The sequence below is a fragment of the Dermacentor albipictus genome, unplaced genomic scaffold (genome assembly GCF_038994185.2).
Source record: "Dermacentor albipictus isolate Rhodes 1998 colony unplaced genomic scaffold, USDA_Dalb.pri_finalv2 scaffold_11, whole genome shotgun sequence".
NCBI lineage: Eukaryota > Metazoa > Arthropoda > Arachnida > Ixodida > Ixodidae > Dermacentor > Dermacentor albipictus.
The window spans coordinates 2,033,755-2,052,380 of record NW_027225565.1 but is presented as its reverse complement, the minus strand read 5'-3'; the positions used below and the strand labels follow the sequence as shown (position 1 = coordinate 2,052,380).

The window sequence follows — 18,626 nt, the reverse complement described above, 5'->3', positions numbered from 1 at the left end:
GCAGCAATATAGGACGCTTTGACACATACAACAAGAAAGGCGCCTTACGTCTCAAACAACGCTGTTCTTTGTCGGATCAAAGTTTTTTCAGGTAAGGTTGTGCAGCCACTGCTTTTTGCACAAGCCGTCACGCTTTCCTTGTGGTATCATAAAAGCTGCATAGCCTTCTTCAGGCTTCCTGCGGAAGTTATATACGCTAACGGCATAGCACTAGCACAACGCCTCAGGGAACACAGCGTGCAACATTCGCTGCGCCGAGCTAGCGCAGATGAGAAAAATGGCGCCAACGAGTCAGAAAAACGTAAGCCAAACACAAATCCACGCGTTTCCGTGGGCTACTGCAGGGAGACTAACCGTCGTGCAGAAAAACGGGCGCAAAACCAGTTCCCGCGGACAGGACGCGCAAGGGGCGAGGAGGAGGCAGGGATGTCGCGCCGTGGCGGCAGGGTTCAAAGATTGGCGCTACATTAAAATTATCAAGGAGTTTTATAAATGTCCATGTTTGAACGTATTGATTTCTATGGCAGTTTCGCTGCCAGGTAGGTTTACCATGCACAGCACACGGCGCGCGGTGACGAAGGCGACGAGGACTGCAGAAATGCGCCTGGAATGTTCAGACAATTCCTATCCCGAAAATCGGCAGTGGCTTAGCTCGGCTATGCCAAGATATACGTAGTGAAAGCTAAGGCTTAGCATGGTTAGCCTTGGTTAATCTTGATTGCAAGTCCAGGTTAGTCTGGTTGTCTAGCTATGTTGCGGCGTTTAGCCATTCATTCGTCGCGCTATCCGTCTGTTTCCTAGGCGATTCGTTGCCTCTTCATCTCTTTCCCATGCTGATTGCAGGCCTCCTCCTGCTTATCAAAATTGTCGCCGTCCAAACTGCCGCCTCAACTGTGGTTGCGGCGCACGCGAGCTCTCCTTTTCAGCCCTCCGACATGTTATCAGGTATGCGACGCAGCTGGCGAAGCGAGGGGAGGCGAGCGCAACTATGACGAACATGGTGTGACGTCATACCAAACGGCGGCGGATAAAAGGCGCGGTGCTGCGCAGCGGCAGAATACCTGTGGCTCGGTGCTACTAGTGGCGCATGCGCAGTAGTCACTAGGGAGCGAGCGAGAGAGAAATATCCGCAGCGAGGCGCGCGTTGTGACGTCATGTGCCTCCTCAGAGCACCGTCATGGTGAAATCGCAAGTTTGTGGCCAGTAAAGCTTTCGCTTTAATAAAACGCGCGGTCACCAGCCATCACTCGCGCATGCTTGTCTGGCCGTCTTGTAACGCGCGTTACACGCCACGGCATTGCGCTGTTCGTCATGGCAACGTCATAACAAAGCCGCATAGGCATGCGGCGGGAAGCAGACGCACAAGGAGTGAACTGGACACGGAAGTGATGAGTAAGCACCCGGCTCTTCTTCCTGCGTATGTGCAGTGATCATCTAACGAACCGAGATGCTAACGTTAGATGGCGCTGCCTTGCTCCACAGAGCCCCGGCGGCGCCCTCTAGACAGGGCTGCTCACTTCTGTAGGTCTTGCATTCGTAAAGGCACCTCTGTGACTTTTTTTCAGGTTGGCACTCATCTTCTATGTTTCTGTGGCGCTGATACCTGTCCTTGCTACCAAGACTCCTCCGCACATCGTATTTATTTTAGCCGACGATGTGGTGAGTTACCTACCTCTTTATATATTTTTAGCTATGCTTATTTCTTTGGCATATGCTCATAAAACGTTCTTACGCCAGCATTGTTCATAAGAACACCTTCCAGCAAATTTGATGCACGACGTTATTAACGAGTGAAGCCAGGAAATGGCAAAGAGTATGTATAAATGTAAATCACGAATTCCACATGTGGTGCCTACTAAAACCAGGTAAATGGCGCATATTTTAAATTACGCTGGCCACTGCAAAAGTGAGCAAGGGTTCATAGACGCTGCTCCCGCATATCCGCTACCACCACCAGTTCCCTAATTCCGGGCCGATATGTAGTCGGTGTTTATATATGATTAGATTTGGGGGGAGGCAGGTCAAGTAGTGCGTTGGCGCTTCCAGAAAGAGAAGAGAGGCTTCCAGAAATGACGTAGTAGTCAATTCACCATGAACTTTGCGTCTGTGGATTCTTTGATGTACAGACGCCCAGGGACGCCTGCCTCCGGGAAGATCAGGGGAGGTCTTTGATAGACTCGACGACCACTTATCAAATGTCGCAAACAGCAGAAGTAAAATAATATTAGTAGGTGATCTTAATTTACCTGGCGTGGACTGGGATGATAGAATTCCGGGGTCTTTAGATAAGTTGCATGCTGAAAGGATGTTAGAAACAATGTTGAAGTACGACTTATTACAGAGTGTTACCCAGCCAACACAAGTTCAAGGGTCCTGTCAGTCACTACTTGACTTACTGTTTTTATCGCAAGGATCGTTTCAGCTTGAAAACTGCGTCGAACAAGGGGTATCAGACCACAAACTTATCGTAACCACCCTGAAACAAAATAACAACCATTTGATAAGCTCATAATAATCATCATCATCACCCTGTTTTGTGATCACTGCAGCCCGAAGGCGTCTCCTTACGATCCCCAGTTGCCCCTGCCCTGCGCCAACCAATTCCAACTTGCACCCGCGAATTTCCTAATTTTATCGCACCACCTATAGTCTTCTGCCGTCCTCGACTGCGTTTCCCTTCACTTTGTACCTATTCTGTAACCCTAATGGTCCAACGGTTATCTAAACGGCGCAATAAATGACCTGCCTAGCTTCATTTTTTTCCATTGATGTCAATAAGAATATCGTCTTTACCCATTTGCTCTCTGATCCAAACCGCTCTCTTTCTGTCTCTTAAGGTTATGCATAGCAATCTTCGGGTTTCCGCAGAACTATTCCAGCAATCTTCGTTCCATCTGTCTTTGCGCGGTCCTCAACTTGTTCTCAAGTTTCTTTGTCAGTCTCCAAATCTCTGCCCCATATGCCAGACCTGGTAAAATGCACTGATTGTACACTTTCCTCTTCAATGATAATGGTAAGCTTCCAGTCAGGAGCTGACAATGTCTGCCCTATGCGATCCAACCCATTTTTATTCTTCTATGAATTTCCTTCGCATGATCAGGGTTTCCTGTGATTATTTGACCTATAGTGGGTACAACTTTAGAAAAAAGGGGACGGCCCGCCCAGATGACCGAAGCGCGACAGCCGATTGCCTCTGCGACTAAAATAGTCCCGCTCAAAAACCCGTGCTTCTAAAACACGCACTTCTAGGCAGCAATGAAGATTTTGTATTTTGATGACTGGTTTGGTAGAGCTCTCGTGATTGGAATGCGACAACACATGACAGATCGCGACAAAAAAAAAAAAACAGCCCCTTGCCTTCTAGAATGATGCGCGTCTTCAGCTTATTTGCTTCATTGCAAGTGACAATAGTCGAAAGAGCAGCTCTGCAAGGCTCATGCGCTTGTTTACATGTACACGGCACATTTATTACTCCTTTTCCGAGCTAAAAATGAATCATTTGCTATTGAACAAGTACTTATTAAAACAATACATTCATCACAACCATTGCAAACCTGGGGCGTGCATACTCGAGGCAGGAAAGGTACAAAAATACTTCATTCATCGTTTTAAATAAATACCCTTGGCTTAAGTTAGCGTAAGATTTATATTTGTTTGTTTTGTGTTCTCACAAAATTTTTTTCCATTTGACTTTTTTTTTGCACGCCTGCAATAACCGCCAATTCGCGCAATGCATTCCGTGCGAGTTCTCCGACATGGGGCCCAGCAAGGTGACGTCGGAATGCAATTCTTTGTTGCCGAACGAGCCTTGTGTCGTTTCGATGTCAACACCACCAAGGAGCCTCGAAAAGCTCAAGAGGGACGACATCCTGAACAGCGATTCACGCACCTTGATCATCCGCTGTTACACGTATTGGCGTAACAGGGAGCCTGAACACAGCGTGGAGGCCACTACCAAGTTTGTCGTCGAGATGCTCGGTGCCAGCGAAAGCACAGTGTTCAAGGTGAGGAGAGAGGTGGAAGCGTCGCATATTTTGGGTGGAAAAGTGTCGACGCCCTCGCGAAAGCGCCCACGAAATGCGGGGAAATGAAGACGCAGCGCGAAATATGACAACATCACGTTGTGCGTGCTAAGGTCATGTGTGCACTATTTCTTTCGCCGCAGCGAGATACCGATGGTCGAGAAGATAACTAACGAGTTCTCGAAGCGTATGGATCTCCCATCACTGAAGTTGTGTACTGTGCGGCGCCTGCTTGTCCAGATCGGATTCAAGCACGAGAAGATGAGCCGCAATTCGCTGCTTATTGACCGGGATGACATAGCTGAATGGCGGAATCGCTACCTTCGTGACGTGGAGCGCTACTGGGTGGAAGGCTGAAAGATATTTTACCTGGAAGAGACATGGGTGACGGCGGGACACACTCGGTCAATCGTGTGGACAGACACCATGGTACAGAAGCGTGGCCATCAATACACTCGAGCAAATGGCCTGTGGACATGTCTGAAACAACCTTATGAAACAGGCCAGCGCCTGATTGTGACGCACATCGGCAGTGAGGATGGCTTCGTCAGCGGCTGCTAAGATGTGTTCCGAGGCCAAAAAACAGGCGACTACCACAAAGAGATGGACGGCAGTCGCTTCGAGGGGTGGTTTAATGATGTTCTGCAGAAGTTGCCTGCTAGTAGCGTCATGGTTTTGGACCATGCACCTTATTTTTCCCGGTGAGAAGAGAAATCGCCGACGACAGCTTGGAAGAAGTAAAAAATACAGGAGTGGCGCAAACCTACAGCGAAAGGATGGTGAAAAAGCAGCTGCTTGAGTTGGTAGCATCTGTAAAGCCACGCTTTCTGAGCTAGTACTAAGACATTGCAGCTGAAAGGGCCGGTTGCATTGTGTTCACGCTCCCGCCGTACCACTGTGTATTTATTGCTATCGAGCTCGTGTGGGCAAAGGGGAAAAATGGCATCGCGCAGCCAAGCATTCAACGTTACCTCTCAAACAAATCAGCAGTTCATTTGGCGACATATTCCTTTTAATGGAAGCTCAATTAAGAAAAAGTAACGTCTTGACAGAATGTGCTGAATATAAAAATTGGCATGGGAACGTACTTAAATGCTGGCAAATCAGAAGGCGAATACAATCAATAACTCTGAATAACTATGTGGGGCCCGAAATGCTCTTTATGGCATCCACATCCAGCTTGACACGAAAAAGCAGTAGTCAACGCGAAATTGAGAGCCACTCTTAGAAACCCTGTACGCGAAAGGCCATTCATGTGGTCGCATTGTTTCTGTGGTTATCTGATACAGGTAAATAATGTGAATAAGAGAACAGTTATAAAACATCATTGACTTAGTGAGGCCAAATGTGCTCATTAGGGCAGCCATTCTCGAGTTGACGGGCCCTATGGTGAAGTAGCAGCTGCCGAGGCGAAATTGGCCGCCTGCATGTCGAAAGGAAAACAATAACAGTCATGTTAGAGCCATTGTCAAGCTTTACAAGCCCCTACAGGCTAATACATGCAGCCAAGCATTAACAAACACACACCGTGAGCTCAGTTTACTCCACCGCGGAGTCATTTATTTTCATCAAGCCACTTGAATAAATAAGAGCAATACAGAGCAACATGCCCCTATTAGGCGGCCTTCTTCCAGGTAGTTGTGCTGCCCCTGCTGTTTTTCAGCCTGTTGAGATGAATAATGCCAATGTCAGAACACCCGAAATACTCTATTGGGCAGCCACCATCGAGCATGATGGGCCCTGTGATGAAATAACAGTAGTCGGGGCACGTTTCAAAGACACCTTTAGCAGTCTGCATTTCAAAGCGCAGTCATGCGTAGCCATCGTATGTGAAACAGCAGCAGTCAATTCGAAATTGACAGCCACTGTTCGCAGCCTGCATGTCGAAGGGAAAACAATAGCACTCGCGTTGGAGCCATTGTCAAGCTTTACAAGCCCCTTAAGGCTTATTACATGCAGCCAAGCAAAAACAAAAACACACTGTCAGCTCGGTTTACTGCACTGCACAGTCATTCATTTCATCAAGCCACTTGAACAAATAAGAGCAATGCAGAGCAACATGCCCCTATTAGGCGGCCTGCTTTCAGGTAGTTGTGCTGCCCCCTACTGTTTTTTCCAGCTTGTTGAGATGAATAATGCCAATGCCAGAAGGCCAACAATACTCTATTGGCCAGCCACCATCGAGCATGACGAGTCTTGTGATGAAATAACAGCAGTTGAGGGCTCGCTTGAAAGGCACCGCTTGAAGTCTGCACGTCAAATCACAGTCATGCCGCGGCCATTGTTGTGTTTGTTTATCTGACCGGGCAAATAACACGAATGTAAGCACAATTATTCGCCCTGAATAGCTCTGTTAGCATTGTTTATACTAAAACTGCTGAATAAGGTTGAATAGATATGAGAATAGAAAAGATATGCCCGCTACACCTATCTTCCTTTTGGAGACTTTAATCATCCCAGCATCGATTCGCCACTACTTTCAGTACCCAACCGAACACACTGTAGTGAACCCAAACAGTTTCTTGAATTAACACTATACTTTAACCTCCACCAAGCAATAACATGCCCAACTAGGGGTGACAACACCCTGGATCTCTTAATAACATCTAGCCCGGAAAACATAAAAAAATTGACTTCGCTCCCTAGCTTTAGCGACCACGTACTTCATATCGGCATTTCATTGCCATTAAAAAAGAAAGCCCAAACGCAAAAATTAATCACTGATTAAAAGAAAGCTAACTTCGACGCATTTAACCGCGAACTTGCACTCTTCTACGAAGATTTTCGACAGTCTTACTCTACTCGCTTGGTCAACGCTAATTGGGAATTATAGAAAAACACTATGCTAAACTTAAAAAAACATATATATTCCGACTATCCTTATAAATACCGACAAAAATAACCAGTGGTTTACGCAACACCTTAAACGTCTACTTAATAAGAAAAAACGCCATTATCGGAAAGCGAAGTTAACTAATAACCACAGAGCTTGGGATAGGTACGAACTAAGCGTCAAAAAATACATCAAGGAATTGAAAGCTTCCAAAACAAATTTTTTCCAACTGACCTCTTATCAATCCTTCAGTCCGACCATCATTAATTCTTTCAGATTATCTCCTCGCGTAAGCGTCAAACTCAGCTACAACTATCAGATGACGACAATGTGCGAATTGACACTGAAAAATGTGCTACAGCCCTTCACAATTTCTTCACATCAGTATTTTCTCCTGCTATAAACTTCAGTTCTGACGAATTACCACTCCACTCACTGTCCACAATGCCCAATATACAGATTAACGCTGATTGAATAGCTGGGCTAATACAGGCTCCAAAATTATCCTCCTCGGCTGGTTGCGATCAAATCAGGAGGAAATTACTTAAGAACACCAGTTCCCTGTCAAGCGCAATACTTAGCCTACTTTTCCAGCAATCAATCAGTACTGGTGAAGTTCCCCACGATTGGAAAAAGGCTCAAATCATTCCTGTCCATAAATCTGGTGATCGACCAAAAGCATGTAACTATCGTCCAATTTCTCTAACCAGTATCCCCTCTAAACTGCTGGAACATATAGCAACCAATCTAATGCACTACCTTGAATATATTAACTTCTTCTATTCATATCAGCATGATTTTAGAAAACTATTATCCTGCGAAACTCAGCTCTCTGAATTCACCGATGAAATCTTACAGCACATAGAAGATCACCTACAAATTGACGCCATCTTCTTAGACTTTTCGAACGCCTTCGACCGCGTCCCTCACAATCACCTACTTGCCAAATTATCTACTCTTGGAATCCCCCCATCACTTAAAACTTGGATCGAACATTTCTTAAAAGGACGCTTACAATACACATCCGCTAACTCTGATGACTCACACCTTTCTGATGTTACATCCAGTGCCCCCAGGGAGCAGGCATATCCCCTCTGTTATTTTTAATCTATATCAATGACCTGCTATGTAACACAAAAACTAGACTTCGTCTTTTTGCTGATGAGTGCGTCATCTACAACGTCATCGATAACCTTGGTGATTCCGTTGACCTACAAGAAGACATACACACTACCGTTTCATGGTGCGAAAAATGGTTCATGCCTCTTAACCTTAATAAGTGCCAATGTATGTCCTTTTCACGTAAGCGCAGTATTACAAATTATGCATACCACATAAGCTCAACTACAATACCACGAACAGACTGCTATAACTATCTAGGTGTTCACTTGACATCATCATTATCATCAGTTACTCACTTTGAAACAATATGCACAAACGCCTCGCGCACACTTCGTTTCTTGCGTACCAATCTGAAATCTGCATCGCCCGCTATAAAAAAAAAATTGCATATCAGACATACGTTCGGCCGAAACTGGAGTACGCATCATCTATCTGGTACCCCTCGCAAGCATATCTCACCTACGAATTAGAAGCCATTCAGAATCGTACTGCACGCTTTATCATGTCAAACTGCTCAAGTAAAACCAGCATACCTTTACTAAAACGCACACTCGATCCTCCCAGTCTCCAATCACGTCGTATCTTCTCGCGTCTCTGCATGCTTCACTCTTACTACTATCACCAAATAGCCAGACACCCTAGACTGCAACCCCCGTCTAGAATCTCTCCCCGCCTCAACCACAGCTGTCCAATCGCGCACATTCAGTGCCGTACGTCTTCGATGAAGGATTCTTTTTTTTCATATGCAATAGCGCTGTGGAACACTCTGACCGACCGTATTGTCTCTTCCGCCGCCCACACAACTTTCCGTGAGAAACTAACAATCCACTACACCTAGAATGGTTCGTCTCAAATGCATTTGCTTATTGACCCGTTTTAAGTAATTAATTGATAGTGATTCGTTCTCACGCATATGTTTTTAATAGTATTTATGTAGTATGTATTTTGTTGTATATTATGGTTTTTTTACAGTGATTTTGATGATAGTACTAGTTGCTTGGTTCCCTCCTGAGCATTGTTTTCTTTTCTATTCTTCGTCTATCTTTCTTCCTCTTTTCCCTCTTTAGCGTGATGAAGGGTTCCTCATACTTTGTTTTGCCCCCACCTTATGTAATGCCTCCGGGCCTTTAAGGCTTCAATAAATGAAATGAAATGGAATGAAATGTGTTTTATTGAGGCAATTATTTAATTCACAAGCTATCAACATAGCCAAGGCCAGGTTCAGACATGGACATTGGTAGAGTAATAAACAGAGAAAGTTGCAAACGCTCTCAGTGTATTGCTTTGCTGGGCTCTGTTCACTGAACAATGTAATGTAATGTCTCTGTAACGATGAAAGCATCAGACAGGAAATGACACCCCACTGCACAATGTTATTTGTGTTGAAAATTTTTACCAGCACATGTGATGGGCAGCGAAACCGCATGTTTACTAAGACTGAAAGCGCGAAAAATGCAACAGCATAGCAAGGCACTGTTTCAAGCTACGCACCCTTTCATGTGCACTTCTGGCGATCTGTCACATGCACTGACGCATAAACATGAACAGAGGAAAGAGACAAAGTTACTGTGCAACCGACATGACGCTTTTGAGAAAGTCTATCTGGAAACCTTTCTGTTTTCATAAGCGATCAAAATTTGTTTTCAGCAAGTTGGTTAATCACACTGCGGCAACAACAGAAGGCGCAAGCAACAGAAAACACAGCGTGTAGGCAGATTGAGAAGACGAGGTAGACCAGTTAGAAAGGCTTTAATGAGATGGAAGAGGCCAGCCCTGCAGTTTACAGGAGTTAGTGCTTTCAATGAGATTGGTTGTTGAAAACGTGTAAAAGACTTTGCTGAACTAAAACTAGCAAAAACAAGCGCTAATATAAAATAAAAGAACAGAAATAAGAGTAAGGGCAAACATGCATAGAAGCAGGCACATATTCACGCACAAACGCGGGAACTGAGAAAATCTCAAATGTAAAGAAATGTGGAACATAAAAAAAATGACAAGCGCAAGAAGAAATACACACATTTACAATCAGACGCGGGTAGAGGTATTAAGAGCAGGTTCACAAGCTGCTGTGCCTACCTTCTTATGTCTTTTTGTTTGCCGTTCTCTTCGCACTGTCTTGAGAAGTTTTAATTGCGAAATATCACGAGAACCGATAAGCAGTGTGTAGTGGTGTGGTGGGAAACCATATTGAGAGCTGGCAACACAACTTATGAGGGACTGTGCCACAGCACGCATTCTACAGCTTGCGCGCGCAGTGAGCACTGGTAGACAGCAATCAATCGATGGGGCTACACAACGCTCGAACACCGCTGCTAGACGCTCGGCTGTCTCACTGCTGACAGCGATCGTTCACGCTAAGCACTGCGTTGGACTGATCTTTGCGTTGGAGGCTTCTTTTGCAAATATTTTCTGTTGAGACATTCGTAGGTTTGTTTTACGCGCACACTCTTTTATCATTTCTCCTGAGAATGGTTTTTCTCCATTGCTTCAACCCGTACGACGAAAAACGCAGCGACACAGTACACGAACACACCCTCCGCTGACAATAGGCACCAGACTTTGGCAAACTTTCCTCGTCGTAATATCACTCGGGAGCGAAATAAAAAAATCATGCAACAAACACACAGGATGTGCCTTTGCAGCGGTCGCCGCGGGATCCTGTTTTCAGGCAAAGAGTAGCGCAGCGTCAGCGATGCTCACTGCAGTGTTTCTTCACCGGATCACGGCTTAGAATAAATGTACGCGGCACAAATGCCGCACCGTAAGCTCACAGTAATATTTCCGGCATGATAGACCATCACAAACCGTTTAGGAATTCACTGTGACGAGGGGCTGACGCAGACAGCTGACGCGACTTGGCCGACTTCGAAGCACGGGCAACCTTCTCCGTCAGCGGGGTCACCAGCCGTCCGGCTCATGACGTCAGTCCAGAGAGCGTGCCCATTGGCGGATGCTCGTGTGCATCCGCCTGGGTGGAGAAAACGCCCCCTTTTTTCTAAAGTTGTACCCGACCGTAGGTAAGCGTACTCCTTCACAGACTCTAGAGACTGACTGGCGATCCCGAACTATTGTTCCATTGCCCGGCTATTCATCATTATTTTTGTCTTTTGCATAATAATCTTCAACCTCTCTTACCCTCTCTCTGTTAAGGCCCTATATCATTTGTTGCAACTCGTCTGCATTGTTGCTGTATCGAACAATGTTATCGGCCAAGCGAAGGTTGCTAAGATATTCGGCGTTGATCTTTACTCCAAAGCTTTCCCAGTTTATTAACTTGAATACTTCTTCCAAGCACGCAGTGAATAGCATTGGAGAGATTGTGGCTCCCTGTCTGACCCCTTTCTTTATAGGTATATTCCTGCTTTTGTTGTGTAGAATTAAGGTAGCTGTAGAACCTCTCTAGATATTTTCCAAGGTATTTACGTAGGCGTTCTGTACTCCTTAATTACGTAATGCCTCAATGACTGCTGGTATCTCTACTGAATCAAATGCATTTTCCTAATCTATAAACGCCATGGAGAAAGGCTTATTGTACTCTGCAGATTTCTCGTTGATCTGATTAATGACATGCATGTGGTCCATTCTAGAATATCCCTTCCTGAAGCGAGTCTGTTCCCGTGGTTGATTAAAATCCAGTGTCGCCCTTATTCTATTGGAGATTGTTTTGGTAAATACTTTAAATAATACTGGGAGTAAGCTAATGGGCCTATAATTTTTCAAATGTTTAATGCCTCTCTTTTTGTGGACTAGAATATTATTTCCATTCTTCCAGTTTTCTGGGACCCTTGCAGTTTATAGACACTTCGTATAAATAGCCGCCAGTTTTCCAAGCAATATGTCTCCTCCATCTTTGAATAAATTGACTGTTATTCTATCTTCTCCTGCCGCACTTCTCCTGTCGGTAAGCTACCTGACACGAAAATTGTACAATTTCAATGGTGCAGGTGGCACGTCCAGTTTACATTTTCGCCACTTTCTGATTATGAGGCACGCCATAGTGGAGGACTCCGGAAATGTCGACCACCTGGGGTTCCTTAAAGTGCACCTAAATCTAAGTACACGGGTGTTTTCTTTTGACTTGTCAATCCGCGAAGCAAATGTGCCGCGTGACTGGCTACTAGCGAGAGTAGTACAGGTCTTTTAAAGCAGGTAATAAACTCTCTAGGGATAATTATCGTCTTACTTCAATCACTGTGATTGCAAAACAGTTAGTATAATATCTAAAAAACAATAGCCTGTTTGCAAGCAAACAACACGGATTTAGAAAGGGCCTGTCGACAGCAACTCAACTGTTCGATGCACTACGCAGTTTTGCAAAAGCAATTAACTACGGGCAGCAAATAGATATGTTGGCAATAGACCTGTCAAAGGCTTTCGACAGGATGTGTCACGTGAAACTGATTGAAAAAATGTGTGACCTTGGTGTTGATTCTCAGATAATCAAATGGGTTCAAGCCTACTTGAATACCCGGTACCAATGTGCTGAAATATCTCCAAGTCATGCATCTGCATTGCCCGTGTCGTCAGGTGTCCCACAAGGGTCAGTTTTGGACCTGTCTTATTTTTATTGTATAATAATGACATTGCAGCTGGTGTCCATCCAATGGTTGATGTGATATTGTACGCGAATGACTGCGTTTTGTTTTGTTGTGCGAAAAGTATCAGTGACCAAAAATTTTGAATGAGTCTTTGAAAGTTATCAATACAGCGCAATGGCATCCGCGTGAGCAGGTGTTTTGTGCGTTGTGACACCACGTACTCAAACACACGAGGTTTGGACCCTCCCGCGTCTAGCCGTGCGCGGCTTAGCCGTGTCCGGGGAAAAGCAGATCCTGGGGGTGAGCCACTGCTGAGTGTTCGGACCTTTAGGCCCCTTCACGGAGGCGACACACCTCTTTGGCCTCTGCTTCACGTAGGCGGTACCCCTGGGCTGACCCACCCAGGGGAAATCGGCTGGTTGCCTTTTCCTGTCCCCCTCTCCGAACATATTCTTTCCTGTATTCTTTCTCAGCTTTCCTGACTTCTATTCTCTTCTGCTACTTCTACATTTTCGTAGGCGGCTTGGGTTAACGTTGCATATATGCTCTCCCTAGGGTATGTCATGTTAGGTTCTAGAAACAAGGCATGGCTGGCGCCTGCAGCCTTACACGTTAAGAGCCCCCAGAGTCCCCTAGAGTCCCCTTGTTGGGCTCCGTCGTGGGTGGCCGCCATTGGCGCCGAAAATGACCAAAGTATTATGGGAACACCTGCAATTCCACGTTTACTTGATCGTTACCCATAAACGAGGGCACGCACCGATGAAATCCTAAGCCTCTTCAAATCGAAAGAAATATTTGCCAGATTTCAAGTGGTACATAGGGAAAAAAACCTAAAAGCCAGCTAGAACCGTATCCTCATTTCTTGTTGCAAAAGGCTTGAATGCCCTTGGGCCAGGTTATAAGATCACCAAAATGGCGAATGGTGACCCTATGTGTGAGATCTGTGATAAAAACAGCACAATAAACGAAACAAACTTGTGGCATTTGGAGAGATTTTTCTTACCACTTCACCTCATCGGTCTATGAATACAGCACGCAGAGCAATGTCTCATGCAGATCTCATCGGCTTGCCCGAGATAGAACTATTGGAGGGCTGGAAAGAGCAAAATGTAACCAGCATACAGCGCATCATTATCAGACGAGAAAATAATGAAATTCCTACAAAGCACCTAATCCTGACCTTTGTCACTTGCGATCTGCCACAAACCATACAAACTTGATACACAAAGATAGCTGTCAGACCATACAACCCTAATCCCAGACGATGCTTCCAATGTCAAAGATTTGGCCACGGACCGCAGAGCTGCCGTGGTAGACTCACATGTGCGAAGTGTGGAGTCCAGGGTCATGCCTCCGACAAGTGTGAATCGACACCTCACTGCGTAAACTGGGATGGTGAACATCCAGCATACTCCCGATTTTGTCCCAACTGGAAAAAAAAGTAAATTATCACTCTAAAAGTACACGAGAACATCTCTGTTGAGGAGACACGCAAAAGCTGCTTGCCATTCCATAGGCGAAAATATGCAGATGCGACGCACAAGGGGGAAGCGCCGCACCGGCCTGCACCACTTGCGCGGTCCCCGCACAGCCAGCCTTTGGCTGTCGCACCCCCCGCTCCCGAGGTGGCAGCAGTCAAATCCGCATCAACCACCGAGACACAGAGGCCGGCTACCCCAGGTACGTCGGGCTTTAAAACCACGCCTCTCCAGGCGAGGTCGGACAAACGAACAAGCAGCCCGCGTGCGAGGGCATCCATCGCCTCCCAGGAGGCAATGGACAGAACACCGGTACGTTTGTGTAACAAGCATGTGACGCCCCCTCGGGCATAATCTTCGTTGGTCCGCCAGGCTCGGTGGCCTGCCAGGCTCGGTAGCTAACATTGCTCACCGCACCGCAATAAACACCGATGACAACAGCTGCTCGGTGGGACAGTCATCATTCGCCACCACAACGCTGCGGAGCGTCTGTCTAACGGAGGATGCCACGAGGCCTTCCTCGTTCACAAACCCGGGCGGATCGTGACACTCGCGACGAGTACCCACGGATCGTCCCATGCCACCGCGAGTGGCGAAACACCGCCCCCCGTTGCTGCCTCCATGCCGCAGTACGGAAGGCTCGAGTGTTTCGAGGGAGATGGGTCCGCCTGGCAATTTACGAGGAATAAGTCCACGTGTCCAAGTCCCGAGGCCAAAAAGCGGGAAATTTTCCTGAACAGCTGTGGGACGCGCGTCTTCAGTCTCTTGCTAGACCTTCTCAAGCCATCCACTCGGCATGTTAAGACGCTGGGTGAGCTGCTCGCCGTACTGCGCTCGCATTTCAACCCAGCACCGTCCACACTAATGGTGCGTTTCCGCTTAAACAACTGCAGCCGCCGGGAAGGAGAGACCCTCGGGCAGTTCGTTGCTGTGCTACGAGGGTTAGCGAGTGCCTGCGTTTTCGGGGCCCAACAGGACTCGCTACTCCGGGACCGTTTCGTGTTCGGCATCAAGAACCCCGCCATGCAGATGCGACACCTGAAGCTTCCCGACCCCTCGCTGGACGATGCCGTGAAGGCAGCGCTGGCACTGAAAGCTGCCCCAAGGACGCCGCCGAGATTTCCCGCGTGACTGGCTTACCGTCGGCGGAGGCGCTTCTCAACGAATTGGCGACAAAGGGCAGTACCTGTGGTCACCGTGGTGGTGCCTACTCCCCATCACTGTGCCAGTTTTCTCAAGCAAAATGCTTCACGTGCGGGAAAACTAGGCACCTGGCACGTGCATGCCGAAGGGGAAGGACGAACAACAAACAGCAGCAGCAGCCTCGTTCAAGCCCCGGTACCACACAAACCCGCGGCCAGGGTAGCCGTCGCAAGCGCATGCGGCGGAGGCGGGCGGCAGCAAGCTCAAGTTGTCAAGCTCAAGCAAGCTCAGGCTCTACATCGTGGACGTAAACCAGCCGATTTTCCACATGTGGCACACAGGCTTTGTACCGTCGTCTGTGCCGCCGTACATGCTGACCGTCGAAATCAGTGGGCACCTCATTTCCATGGAGCTCGACACAGGGGCCAGCGGGTCAGTAATGGCTGAGAAACGGTTCAAGCGCACTTTCCCCGGCGTGTCCATCGAAGCTTCGGGCGTGATCCTGCGCAGCTCCTCCGGGCAACTGTACCAAGTCTAGGGTCAGGCACAGGTCAGCGTTCGCTTTGGCGGCCGCGAGGCAACGCTTTCATTAACGAAGGAGTCGTCGCCAACGCTACTGGGGCGAAACGGGATTCAAGCACTGGGCGTTCGTCTGCCATAGAACCGGGAAGCCAGCCTGCATGTGGTGCAGAGCTGCCAAATCTGCCAGGAGCATCAGTGAGCATCGCGTCATGTGGAAAGCTCCCCATGGCCGTTCCCACAGAGACCCTGGTCCCGCCTACATGTGGATTTTAGGGCACCCTTCAAGGGCCATTACTTCCTGGTGGTGGTGGAAGCCATTTCGAAATGGGTGGAGGTTCTAGCTGCCACCACTCCATCAGCAAGCGCGACCATTGCAGCGCTGCAACAGGTGTTCGCCGCCCAAGGGTTTCCGGATGTCATCGTGTGTGACAATGGTCCTGCTTTCGCCAGCACAGAGTACCTGGCCTGGCTGACGAAGAACGGAATCCGCCGGATGATGGTTCCGCCATACCATCATGCTTCAAATGGTGCAGCCGAGCGGGGGGTTAAAACCATCAAAGACAAGCTGAAGAGCCAGACTGGGGATTTCCGGACGCAGATTGCCCGGATATTATTTCAGTACCGAACCACGCCCCACGATGTCCCGGGCCACGTGCCCTGTGAGCCCCTGCTGGGTCGGATGGTCAAGACACCTTTGGACGTCTTGCATCCGGACCTCCGATCCACAGTGCTCTTGAAGCAGCTGAAGCAGAAGCTGGCTGCTGACCAAGGGTGCCGTCCCGGGCCTTGGCCAGAGTCGGTAGCTCCAGTTTTCGCCAGGAATTTCCGTCCTGGCCCACCCTGTTCTTCCGGACAGGTGGTATCTCCTGCCAGCACCTCATCGCTGCTTGTCCGCATGCTAGACGGGGCCATGTGGTACAGACATGCCGACCATGTCAGGCCTGGTCTCGGGACCTGGAAAGCACCCTCGACTGCCGCTTTTGAGTTCCAGCCCGCAGGAGGACTAGCGGCAGCACCAGTCGCTTCCAGCGGAGCATCACCCACCTCGGACGCTGCAACCGTAGCCAGTCATGCGGCACCCGTTGGCCCGGTTTCGAGCCCAGCACCACTCACGAGGCCGACCACTTCGGACCCTCCGGTTGCAGCGAAGCTGGCTCAGGCAGCAGCCGGCGTTGCCGCACCCGACCCATCAACACCGGTACCCAGGCGGAGTACTGGACAGCGGAGGCCACCGAACCGTTACTCGCCTGGATAGCAGGCACCGTCTACCCGGCTAGGTTGGAGGCAGAGGCTCATATTTTGAACATGGATGTTTGTTTTTATTTCACAAACAAACTGGGGGTAAGGGGATGTAGCAAGCATGTGATGCCCCCTGAGGCCTAATGTTTGTTCGCCGCCAGGCTCGGTGGCCTGCCAAGCTCGGCAGGCAACGTTGGTCACCGCACCGCAATAAACACCGACGAGCATGGCTGCTCGGCGGTCAGTCATCGTTCGGCGCTACCTCGCTGCGGAGCGTACGTCTAACAGAGGGTGCCTCGAGCCCTCCCTTGATCACGAACCCGGGTGGATCGTGACAAGGCGTCTGGAAGAAAGAGCAGGACTGGGCCTCCCAGCACAGCAAGGAGCTAATCACCAAGGCTCCAGTGCTAGTACACTTTAATCCTGCCGAGCATGTTGTCTTGACCGTAGATGCATTGCCGTACAGCGTGGGAGCCATCCTGGCGTACCGGGACAAGGATGGCCAGGGACAGCCTGTGTCGTTTGCTTCTTGCCGGCTTCATGCTGCAGAGCAACGTTACAGCCAGCTGTAGAATGAAGGTTTGGCCCTCATTTTCGGTGTAGAACGCTTCCAACAGTATTTGTGGGGCCGGAAGTTCGAGGTGCTCACAGACCACAAGCCAGTGTTGGAGCTGCTGGGGTCTGAGAAGGCAGTTCCTGTGTAAGCATCACCTGGAGTGGTAGCTGGACATTGAGGCTGGTAGCTTACAGTTACCAGCTGATTTACCGTCCGGGAAAGGACCTGAGACCTGCTGATACCCTGAGTCGCCTACCCCTGCCAGAGGTGCCTGATGCTGTTCCAGGACCTGCTGAAGTGTTCATGCTGGAGCACGCGTACCCGCAGGTGCTCTCCAGATCTGCAGCATCGCAAGCGACCAGCCGGGACCCAGTCCTCTCTCAGGTAGTCAAGGCTGTGTCCCATGGGTAGGAATTGGTCCAACAAGCCTATAGCCACGACGCCGCGGAGCTGAGCTTGCAGCAGGGCAGCCTACTGTGGGGTTGCAGGGTAGTGATCCTACAAGTCTCCGGTCCAGGGTCCTGCAGGTGTGCATGCGGGTCATCCTGGCGTGGAAAAGACTAAGATAGTGGCCCGGTCCCATGTTTGGTGGCATGGACCAGGACATTGCTCACATGGTGCAGAGTTGCCAAATCTGCCAGGAGCATCAGCGGGCCTCACGTCATGTGGAAATCACCCCCTGGCCGTTCCCACAGAGACCCTGGTCCCGCCTACATGCGGATTTCGGGGGCCCTTTCAAGGGCCATTACTTCCTGGTGGTGGTGGACGCCTTTTCGAAATGTGTGGAGGTTCTACCTTTCACCACTCCATCAGCAGGCGCGACCATTGCAGCGCTGCGACAGGCATTCGCCTCCCAGAGGTTGCCGGACGTCATGGTGTCCGACAATGGTGCGGCTTCCGCCAGCACAGATTGCCTGGCCTGGCTGACGAAGAACGGAATCCGCCGGATGATGGTTCCGCCGTACCACCCTGCTTCAAAAGGTGCAGCCGAGTGGGTGGTGTAAACCATCAAGGACAAGCTCAAGTAGAGTCAGACTGGGGATTTTCGGACGCAGATTGCCCGGATACTGTTTCAGTACCTGAACACGCCCCATGATGCCGCTGGTCATGCCCCCTGTGAGCTCCTGCTGTGTCGGATGGTCAAGACAGCCTTAGATATCTTTCGCTAGAATA

At 48.8% G+C, this 18,626-nt stretch overlaps 1 protein-coding gene across 2 annotated transcripts in view; it reads left to right on the top strand.

The window, feature by feature from the left end:
- Positions 1–18,626, top strand: part of LOC139051405 (arylsulfatase B-like) — a 170,507-nt gene that overhangs the window by 51,543 nt on the left and 100,338 nt on the right. For both annotated transcript variants that reach the window (XM_070528426.1, XM_070528425.1), the window contains one exon: positions 1,566–1,659. In XM_070528426.1, coding sequence (XP_070384527.1) covers positions 1,566–1,659 — 94 coding nt within the window. The remainder of the gene's footprint in view (positions 1–1,565; positions 1,660–18,626) is intronic.